General features: G+C 63.8%; 1 protein-coding gene across 3 annotated transcripts in view; it reads left to right on the top strand.

Annotated features, from left to right (window-relative positions):
- The window catches only part of FAM83H (family with sequence similarity 83 member H), a 14,915-nt gene extending 4,637 nt beyond the window's left edge, over positions 1-10,278 (top strand). The window contains exons 1-5 of one of the 3 annotated variants that reach the window (XM_046641821.1): positions 2,625-2,675; positions 3,575-4,036; positions 4,898-5,062; positions 5,139-5,263; positions 5,459-10,278. In XM_046641821.1, the coding sequence (XP_046497777.1) occupies positions 3,590-4,036; positions 4,898-5,062; positions 5,139-5,263; positions 5,459-8,264 (3,543 nt within the window). In that variant the 5' untranslated portion in view covers positions 2,625-2,675; positions 3,575-3,589 and the 3' untranslated portion in view covers positions 8,265-10,278. Of the gene's footprint in view, positions 1-2,624; positions 2,676-2,973; positions 4,037-4,897; positions 5,063-5,138; positions 5,264-5,458 lie in introns of those variants that run through there. The other 2 variants (XM_046641819.1, XM_046641818.1) reach the window with 2 other exon arrangements.
- The last annotated feature ends 705 nt before the right edge of the window (positions 10,279-10,983 follow it).

A 10,983-nucleotide genomic window follows, 5' to 3' on the forward strand; every position in this document is an offset into this window, starting at 1 on the left:
GGTCGGCGCCGGCGCCCCCCGGCGCGGCTTCCCCTGGGCGGCCCTCCCGCCGCACCTGGGCCGGGGCCGCGGGACCCGGGGCGGGGCGGGGGGGTGCGAGCGCGGCCGCGTGCGCGGGGCCGTGTCTGGCCGGACCGCGGGGGCCGGTGTGGACGCGAGCGCCCTCGCACGACGCCGGTCCGGGAGGAGCTGGGTGGGAAGGGGTCCGGGGCGAGCCTGCCCGAGTCGTTCGGACTCGCTCCCGCCCTCGCGGCCTACTTGGAGACTGAAGAAGGTGCTGGGCCCGGCCGGGACCCTTCCCTGGGGGCTCCCCGCCCAGGCCGCCGTGGGTGGGGTGGCCGGCGCTCGCTCTGGTTCTCTGCGGGGAAGCGGAAGGCCCGTTCCCTCGCGCCCAAGGCGCCTGGACTGGGGTGGGTGGATGGGTACCCCGGCCCAGGCGGTCGCTAACTTTCTGGGGTTCACTAAGCCCTTAGGCCCTGCGATGCGCCCCCGAAAACTACAACTCACCGACTTCCAGTCCGTGAGCCCCTTGCGCCCAAGTCGCCGACACCTCCCCGCTGCCTAACGGCTCCAGTCCTTGCTGCGGGGAGCCCCCTCTGCCCTCGTCGCACTTGTCAGGGTCACGTCGCCCTGTGTAGTAGCCCCAGATCCTTCCTTAGGATCCTCTTTCCAGTCACTTAGAAACCTCACCTTCTGCCTAGTGGGAAGGATCCGTGGGCTGCAAGTCCCTGGTTAGGGAGCCCACCAGAGCCCTGAGGGCCCTGGAGGCTTTGTCTGTCCTGTCGGAGGTCAGAGGTCAGCGGCAGAGGAGCCGATTCCTGCTGAGTCATTGGCCCGGGTGGGATAAGCGCCCCTCCCTCCCTTAGGGCAGGCGGTTGGTAGGTAAATGTGGGGAGGCCCGCTGTCCGGCTTCCCCATTGTGGGCTGGGGAGTGGCCCCTGCCTGGTCCACAGTTCAGGGGTGTGCAGACCGCGAGAGGAAACAGGCAAAGGATAGGGTCATTGAGCTCATGGGTATTGCTTTGTGAGGCCAAGCAGGGCCACCTCGGTGGTCACTCAGGACTGGTGTCCTTCCTCACCAATCCTGTCTGATGAGAAGGCCTCTTGCCCACTATGGGATCACCCCATCCCCCACCGTGTGCCACCTGGACAGTTAGTGTTAATTCCCTCCCCAGTGAAGTCGGTGGGGACTGTCCCTTCTAGAGTGTCTGCCCTGACTTGGGAGGTACCCCCATCAAATGCAGTCAGCAGGGTAGTGCCTCCACGCCCTGCGTGGTCAGACACTGACCCTGTACAGCCAGATACCACAGTGCCCCATCAGATACAGTGTGAGAGACACTTGCCATTGGGGTCAGATATGGTGTGAGACACCCCACACTGTGGTCAGATACGGTGTGAGACACCCCACTCTGAGGTCAGCTACGGTGTGAGACACCCTCCCCGTGGTCAGATATGGTGTGAGACACCTCACACTGTGGTCAGATACCATGTGAGACCCCAGTACAGATAAGCCCGCACCTCATACCCTCATGTGGTCAGTTTCAATCTGGTGCATGTACCGTGAGGACAATATGGCTACTCTGTGTGTAACTGGAGGCAGTCAGAAGACAGTGCCCCCACAAGAGAAGGTCAGAAGAGTTTTTCTTCAGACAATTAGACCAGGTAGTACCTCTGCCTCATGTTTCCTGAATGGCACACATGGGTTCCCCATCCCCTCGCTCCACATCACATTCGCTTAGCCTGTCACCCCCCCAATCCGGCCCTCCCCCCAGGAAGGCAGAAAGGAAAGGTTCCCCAGGTCATCATACACGACAGAGTCCTGACCCCCACCACGTCCTCAGGCAATGCCTCCAGCTGCGCCTGGGGGGGTGCACTCTGGGTGGTCTGGCAGAACCACTTTCCCCAGCCAGGACCAACATCCAGGAACCTGCACACTGGGCAGGCCCAGAGTCCCGCCCCGTCCCCACCCCAAGGAGCAGCAGGGGTGGGGTGAGCAGTACCTGGGGCTCTCCTTCCAGGGGAGGAGGGCAGGGATCCAGGTGGTTCAGGGATCGGGTGTAGCTGGGCCCTGGGAGCCAGATAGAGGCCCCCACCTGGCTAGCGACGGCTTTCCCGGGGCCAGGCCCCCACGCAGGCCCTTGGGAGGGAGGTGGGCTGGAGTGGAGCCAGTGGGGCGTGGGTGACGGTGTGAAGCTGGGCGAGTGGTGAGGGTGGAGAGGTACATTTGGAACCCAGGACGAGCCCGAGGGCCACCGCAAAGGGCCCTGACTTCATCCAAATGCAGCGAGGAACAGGGCGGTGACCAGAGACTTGGGAAGATCACCGCTGCCTCACGGGGCTGCGCTTGACGGGGCCGGGACTCCGAGCTCTGGGGAGGAGGGAGGCTGCCGCTGGCTCTACAGGGTGTGAACTACAGCAGCTGGGAGGGCCGTGCCAGGGGTTGCCGCCCAGGGAGGGAGTCTTTTGTTTTTTTTGTGTGAGGAAGACTGGCCCTGAGCTAACATCTGTTGCCAATCTTCCTCTTTTTTGTTTGAGGAAGATCGTTGCTGAGCTAACATCTGTGACCATCTTCCTCTATTTCTTATATGTGGGATGCTGCTGCAGTGTGGCTTGACAAGCAGTGTGTAGGTCTGTGCCCAGGATCCGAACCTGTGGACTCTTGGCCGCTGAAGCAGAGTGCGTGAACTCAACCGCTATGCCACCGGGCCAGGCCCAGGAAGTTTTATCTAATATGGGAAAGTGGCCAGAGAGGTGGAGGGGTGGACAGGGACAAAGGGCAGGGGTCAGGGTTCAGATGGCTACAAGGTCAGTGAATGGTTATGGGGCTCAGAGTGTGAGACCCTGTGGGCTGGGTGCTGGTGTGGCCAGGGGCTGTCGGCGGGGGGGGGGGGTGCCCTAATGCTGCAGTGCCGAGCTCCAGGTAAGCTCACCTGGGCAGGTGCGTATCAGCAACCTTGACAGCTGCATTTTACAGTGGAGGAAACAAGCCAGGGAGGCATGGCAAGCTGGTCCCCCAGCACCAGAGGAGACACAGGCAGTGGACCACCCAGCCTGACCAGGATGCACAGTGCCAGGGGCCCACAAAAATGCGTTCATGTTATAAAATCAGAAGAAAAGTGAATATAATAATAAAGATTCCAGTCTGCATTATATTTTCTTTATGCCAGAAGTCATAAAACATCATTACTGATATGTTTTTATGGAGGAAGGGGCCCACAAAGCAGCTGTACCTGGGCCACAGAGGCCATAAAGTGACCTGAGTGGGGGTTGTGTGGAGCCAGAACCCACCGTCCCCAGAAGCGGGGGCACAAGGCCCTCACTGGGTCCTGGTGAGAGCAGGGGCCCCGCCAGCACAGCCAGGGCACCCAGAGACAAGGCTGGAGTACCTGTGCTGGGCATGCTGCTGCTTTCCTCCTGCTGGGGGCATCCTAGCATCTGGGGTGCTCTGGAAGGCTTCCAGGCACGTGCTGAACTCCGCAGCCCACCCAGGTCACTGACAACCCCTTCTACAGTGTGTGTGCACACATGAGCCCATGCCCCTGCCCCAGTAATGTGTCTCCCTGCCCTTCTCCCAGGCCCCTGGCCCCAACATGGCCCGCCGCTCCCAGAGCTCCTCGCAGGGGGACAACCCACTGGCACCCGGGTACCTGCCACCTCACTACAAGGAGTACTACCGCCTGGCGGTTGATGCACTAGCTGAGGGCGGTCCTGAGGCCTACAACCGCTTCCTGGCATCCGAGGGGGCACCTGCCTTCCTGTGCCCTGAGGAGCTGGAGCACGTGAGCCGCCACCTGCGGCCCCCACAGCATGTTGCCATTGAGCCCCCCGAAGGCAGCCCTCCCAACGTGGACATGGATGGCTCCTCGGGCACCTACTGGCCTGTGAACTCAGACCAGGCAGTGCCCGAGCTCGACCTGGGCTGGCCCTTGACTTTCGGCTTCCAGGGCACTGAGGTCACCACGCTGGTGCAGCCACCGCCACCTGACAGCCCCAGCATCAAGGATGAGGCTCGGAGGATGATCCGCTCTGCCCAGCAGGTGCACTGTCAGGGACTCGGCAGGCAGTGGGGAAGGCAGCCTGAGTTGGACTTTGAAGCATGAGCAGGGGTGTGAGGGTGGAGGAGAAATATGAGCATGCCCAGCTTAGGGGGCGAGGGTGAGGCCAGGGCTACCCGGCCAGCTGCTCTGGCCTTCGGGCTGCTGTTCGAGCTCGGACAGACTTCTTCCAGGGTCACCAAGAGTTTGGTTATTGCAGGCACAGGTTTGCTTACCGGTGGTCATGGCCAGTGCCCAGAAACTCGGGCTCTGGGATGGTTGGGCCCCTCCTGGCCTGGATTATTGTTGAGAGAGAATTCTCTCTAATCCTGCCCTTGACCCAGCCGAGGGCCTCTTACCCTCCACCAGGCAGTTGGCAAACATCAAAGGGAGCTTGTTAAACCATGGAGATTGAGGCTGCAGGTCCAGACACTGAAGACCCTGCCTCTGCCCTCTGTCCCTGGAGCAGCAAGCCCCTCCCAGGGGCAGAACTGGAGCCTGGGGCCCAGCCCTGATCCCTGCCCTGATATCGGTAGGGCAGGGGCTTCACTTGCTTGGTCCTCTAGCCCCCAGCTGAAGGACAGTACTCCCTCAACAGGATGTAGGCTCTGTGCTGCCTTGGGCTCTGTCGTGGGCCCCTCCCACCCACACCCTGGGGCCAGCAGCCCCACACCCCCGGTGACAGACCCCTTCCTCCTGACCCCCATTCCCTGACAGGGCCCCAATCTCCCCTGAGGCAGACCTGTGGCTATTTTGCAGTGTTTGTGGGTGATCCAGAGGCCCTCCCAAGACCGTGGAGGTTTGGCTAGGGAATGGTGGGGACAGTGGAGGGGTCTGCCTCCGTCTCTGACACGACCCCCGCAGGTGGTGGCCGTGGTGATGGACATGTTCACCGATGTGGACCTGCTCAGTGAGGTGCTGGAGGCTGCCGCGCGCCGCGTCCCGGTCTACATCCTTCTGGATGAGATGAACGCGCAGCACTTCCTAGACATGGCCGAGAAGTGCCGCGTCAACCTGCACCACGTGGATGTGAGTGCTTGGGAGGGGGCGTGTAGGGAAGGGGAGACCACCGCTGGGCAGAGACCTAACGCTTTTCTCCCTCCAGTTCCTGCGCGTGCGCACTGTGGCAGGCCCCACCTACTACTGCCGCACCGGGAAGTCTTTCCAGGGCCACGTGAAGGAGAAGTTCCTCCTAGTGGACTGTGCCGTGGTGATGAGTGGGAGCTACAGGTGCGCCCAGCCCCGGTGTCCCGCAACCCCAGCGCCTCCCCACCCCAGGGCCTCCTCTCGAGAAGCCCTCCTCCTGTAGCCTCTGAGTCCTTGCAGACTTGACTTGACACTGCCAAGCACAGGCCCGGCTCTGCGCCCCGCGCTGCTGCTCAGCCCTGCCCCCTCCCTCTGACTCTGGCCCTGCTCCCCCTGCAGCTTCATGTGGTCCTTCGAGAAGATCCACCGCAGCCTGGCGCACGTGTTCCAGGGCGAGCTGGTCTCCAGCTTCGATGAGGAGTTCCGCATCCTCTTCGCACAGTCGGAGCCGCTGGTGCCCTCGGCCGGGGCGCTGGCCCGAATGGACGCCTACGCCCTGGCTCCATACGCTGGGGGCGGGCCCCTCATGGGCGGCCAGGTGGCTGGGATGCCGACCCCTTTCTCCTTCCCCAAACGAGCGCACCTCCTGTTTCCACCGCCTCGGGAAGAGGGCCTGGGCTTCCCCTCCTTCCTCGACCCCGACCGCCACTTCCTGTCGGCCTTCCGCCGGGAGGAGCTGCCGCGGATGCCCGGGGGCGCCCTGGAGCCTCACGCGGGGCTGCGGCCCCTGTCGCGGCGGCTGGACGCCGAGGCCGGGCCAGGCGGGGAGCTCGCGGGCCCGCGGGGCTTCTTCCAGGCGCGGCACCTGGAGATGGACGCCTTCAAGCGGCACAGCTACGCGGCCGCCGACGGCATGGGCGCGGTGGAGAACTTCGCGGCCGCGCGGCAGGTGTCACGACAGACGTTCCTCAGCCACGGTGACGACTTCCGCTTCCAGACCAGCCACTTCCATCGCGACCAGCTCTACCAGCAGCATTACCAGTGGGATCCGCAGCTCGCGCCCGCGCGCCCGCAGGGCCTGTTCGAGAAGCTGCGCGCCGGCCGCCCCGGCTTCGCGGACCCCGACGACTTCGCGCTGGGCGCCGGGCCGCGCTTCCCCGAGCTCGGCGCGGACGGACACCAGCGGCTGGACTACGTGCCGTCCAGCGCTTCGCGCGAGGTGCGCCACGGCTCGGACTCCGCCTTCGGGCCCGGCCCCCGCGGCCTGGACCCCGGCGGGGCCCCACGCCCTAACCTGGGCCAGCGCTTCCCGTGCCAGGCGGCGGCGAGGCTGGGCCCAGAGACCGCGCCCGAGGCGGAGCCGGAGCGCAGGGGCGGGCCCGAGGGGCGGGCTGGGCTGCGGCACTGGCGCCTCGCCTCCTACCTGAGCGGCTCCCACGGCGAGGACGCGGGCGACGAGGGCCTGCCGGCGCCCATGGATGCCGAGGCCTACGAAGACGACGTGCTGGGGGCCGGGGGCCGGGGGGCCGGCGGGGACTTGCTCCCTTCGGCCTTCCGCTTGCCCGCGTCCTTCCCGGCCAAGGGCCCGGTGCCCGGCTCCGGCAGCGGTGGCGGCGACGGCCCAGAGCGCGAGGGTCAGGAGGAGGCAGGCCTGTCCAAGCAGGACGCTTTCCGCTCGCGCCTGACCCCGCTGATCCAGCGCAGCTCGCGGCTGCGCTCCTCTCTCATCTTCAGCGCGACGCAGGCCGAGGGCACGGGCGGGGCCGCGGCAGCCACCACCGAGAAGATGCAGATGCTGCACAAGGAGCAGGCTGTCAGCGAGATGCTGGGCCCCGGCGGCGAGGCCGTGCGCTCCTCCGCCTCCGCCAAGGTGGCCGAGCTCCTGGAGAAATACAAGAGCCCGTCACGTGATCCTGGCGGCGCTGGAGCCGCAGTCACCGTCGCCAGCCATAGTAAGGCTGTTGTGTCCCAGGCGTGGCGAGAAGAGGTGGCAGCACCAGGCGGCGCGGGAGGCGAGCGCCGCAGCCTGGAGAGCTGCCTGCTTGATCTGCGCGACTCCTTCGCACAGCGGCTGCACCAGGAGGCTGAGCGGCAGCCGGGAGCTGCCACGCTCACAGCCACCCAGCTGCTCGACACGCTGGGCCGGAGTGGCGCCGACCGGCTGCCCTCCCGCATCCTCTCTGCCCAGGGCCGCTCCACTTCTCCGCAAGGGCGCGAAAGCCCCCCGCCGGAGGGGCCCCGGGTGCACCAGGTGCCCCACTCTGAGCCAAAAGGGAGCCCCACTTCAGCCTACCCCGAGCGGAAGGGGAGTCCCACGCCTGGGTTTCCTGCTCGCAGAGGCAGCCCAACCGCAGGATTGACTGAGCAGAAGGGGAGCCCCACCTCTGCCTACCCCGAGCGCAGGGGCAGCCCGGTGCCTCCTGTACCGGAGCGCAGGAGCAGCCCGGTGCCGCCAGAGCGCAGGGGCAGCCTTACCCTTACGTTCTCCGGGGAGTCTCCGAAGGCCGGGGCCGCGGAGGAGGCGACCAGCGGCCCCATGGAGGTCCTGCGAAAGGGCTCCCTGCGCCTCCGGCAGCTGCTGAGCCCCAAGGGTGAGCGCCGCGCCGAGGGTGAGGGCAGCTTCTCAGCACCGCAGGAGAACGGGCAGCCTGAGAGCCCCCGGCGGCCCTCGCTGGGCCGGGGTGACAGCACGGAGGCTGCCACAGGAGAGGAGCGGGGCCCGCGAGCCCGCTTGGCCTCGGCCACAGCCAATGCCTTGTACAGCAGCAACCTGCGGGACGACACGAAAGCCATTCTGGAGCAGATCAGCGCGCACGGCCAGAAGCACCGTGGAGTCCCCGCCCCCGGCCAAGCCCCCGCCCTCAGCGGCCCTGAGCCAGGCCGCCCACCAGCTGCCGGGGGCCTGGCCCCTGACATGTCCGACAAGGACAAATGTTCAGCCATCTTTCGCTCGGACAGCCTGGGGACACAGGGCCGGCTGAGCCGCACACTGCCAGCCAGCGCAGAGGAGCGCGACCGGCTGCTTCGCCGCATGGAGAGCATGCGCAAGGAGAAGCGCGTCTACAGCCGCTTCGAGGTCTTTTGCAAAAAGGAGGAGGCCGGCGGCCTCGGGACAGGGGAGGGCCCGGGAGAGGAGGACACCAGGGACAGCAAGGTGGGCAAGTTTATGCCCAAGATCCTGGGTACGTTCAAAAGCAAGAAGTGAGTCTCCTCGCCCACCAGCCCAGGTCGGGGTGCCTGCGTCACTGCCACCCCTCTCGCAGAGCACCTGGTCCTCATGCCACAGCAGTTAGGGACCCGGCTGCGCACAGCCAGAGCTCGGCTCTACCTGGGCTCACCCAGCGGATGCCCTGCGGATCCTCCTGCGGATGCTCCTCAGCCACTCTGCCCTGGGGGCTCCAGCCACTCAGCCTCCCTGTCTGTGCCTTACTCCCCTGACTCCATCTCTTCTCAACACCTCCATCTCTGGGCCGGCTGCCTCTCTCTTCTTACCCCTCTGCCTCCACCATCTCTTTGGGCTTCAGGTCCCCTTTGGGCCTTCATTCACCTCAGGGCCCATCTCCTTGTGCCTGAGCCCCCCATCTTTTGGGGGCCCTATCTTTGTGCCTCAGTCCCCCACCTTTCGGAGGCCCATCTCCTTGTGCTTGAGTCCCCCAACTTTCAGGAGGACCCCATCTCCTTGCGCCTCAGTCCCACATTCTCTCGGGGCCTCGTGTCTCAGGGCTTCTGCATCTCAGGGTTCCCCTTGGCCTCCTGGCTGTGCTGTTCCTTCGCCCTGCTGCCTCTTTGCTGTCTCTTGGCAGCCCTGGCCTCTCTGGGTCTCCCACCTCCTCAGGGCCCATGCTCTCCACCTTTGTCTCAGGTCGCTGGAGGCTCACTTCCTACCCTGCTTGGGCTCCTCCTCGCTGACTCCCTCCTGCCTGCTGGCACCTTTCTCGGTGGCCATCCTTTTGCTGTGGGGAGGCAGGGCTGTTTGCAAGCAGCTTGTGAGGGAGGGGTGGAGCCACACCCAAAGGATGCCCCTCTTGGGAAGCACAATAGGGTGGGCCATTGGTGGGGAGGGAGAGGGTTCAGAGAAGACCTGTGAGGGGCTGCCCTTCCAGGAGAACTGAAGCAGGCCTGGCCGCTCCTCCAGCAAGGCTGCAGCCAGCACCTGGCGGGGAGTGAGAGCCCCAGGGTTTGTAGCACAATAAAACCAGGTCTGGATGGTTGATGTTTGGCCCCAGGCTTACGAAGGGTCCCCACACGCCAGACACACACATATTCACCCCAACAGACATGTTCACAGCCACTGTCCCCAGCCACGCCCCAGAAGGGGCTGATGTGGAGCGCTTGTACTTGAACAGATGAGGACCCAGGACACCGTGCCATGGCGCCTGAGCCCTAGCCCACTGCTCAGGGGCCCTGGCACCCCACAAGGTGGGAGTGGTCCTGCTCTGCAGGTGCCCAGCAGACCCAACTCCACTGTGTTTGGGGTCCTTCCCTTTGTCACCAACCCGCAAAATCTGCCCAAGGTCCTCGCTTACCCTTTTTGTATGTTTTTCACCTCGAGAGTAACTTTGATTTGAAATGACATATTTTGTCACCAAATGCTTAGAAAGTCCCCCAATGTAGGTGCTATCATTGTGAAATTAGTGTTTCTGTTCTTTCTTTTTAAATAGTTTTTGGGTTTTTTTAAGTATAAGAAACTCTAGTCGCTCGGACTGGGAAAGGGTTTAAGAAACAAGGTCACTGAGCGAGGGCAGCAGTTCTGACTCCAAGCAGCTTTGAGAAGGGAGGGTGGCGGGGCTGGGGGACAGCTCACGGTCTGGTTACCAAAGCCACTGCCCAAGTAGGGGTGACAGCAGGGGCTTTTGTTCAGGTGGAAAACCTCATTGGGCAGCTGGATGAGCCGGAGCGTTTCTTGGCCTCGATGCGGTTCCTGACAAGTTCGTTTCCTCGCCACCTGATGCATCACCACCGTTCTGAGCAGACCCTTGCAGGCCTGTTGCTAAGGGAGAGCCCTTGCAGGAAGTGGAGGGTGCTCCTCATGGGGAGGCCAGGGGCTGGGGTCCTCAGAGCCTCCTGTCTGCATCCTCCACATCGTGCTGAGTAAGACACCTCCTCAAATGTGATTCTGCACACTTTGGTGTTAACAATAAAACACGATGCACAAAATATCCCAACACGTTCCCAAATATATGTAATCCCCCAGTTATATATTGTAAACTTTAGCCTGACAATCATCTCAGATTTCTCTCTGGACACCACCACCCTCGCCACCTGTGCTGCCAACACCTATATCTGTATTTTCTAGCCCAACACAAACTCCTGCCACCTCTCAGCCTCTTCCCATGGCAGGCCTCGCTTCACACCCATATTTAGCTGGCTGCCCCCTGCCTCACCGGCCGCCCAGCTGTCTGTGTAGGCACAGCCCACAGGCACTGTCCTGGGGGCCCCTGATCACCAAGCGCAGCAGACACTTCCTAGCCCCATCTTGGGGCTCCTGTCCACCTGAGTCCTTCCCTGCCCTGGGGGCCAAGGGGCCACTCCCCAGTTGTCCAGGCCTCCAGCCCTCCCCTCCCAGTGCCCTGCTTCTGTGCACAGGGCCGGGCTTCCTCGTGCACCACCTGCTCCTTTCTGGGCAATGGCAGTCATCCCCACAGCCTCATCTCCCCCTTGTCCATCACCTTGGGGCTCTGCCTCAGGCTGTTGAAACTCAAGAAAGCTGCCTGTTCAGCAGCTGGCTCATCTCCAAGCCCAAACTGTGGCCCTCATCCTTGGCCCCCCCTTTCCTTGGCCTCCTCCCAACCCCTGTCCTCTCTGCCATCAGCCTTCTGAATCTCTCTTGCAGCTGGCTGGTCTGGGCCCACCTCTGCCCAGCTCTGTTTGCCCACACCTCCCCCTCCCCCCACCATTCCCTCAGCTCCCAGCAGCCAGGCCCT

The sequence above is a fragment of the Equus quagga genome, chromosome 16, assembly GCF_021613505.1.
Source record: "Equus quagga isolate Etosha38 chromosome 16, UCLA_HA_Equagga_1.0, whole genome shotgun sequence".
NCBI classification, from domain to species: Eukaryota; Metazoa; Chordata; class Mammalia; order Perissodactyla; family Equidae; genus Equus; species Equus quagga.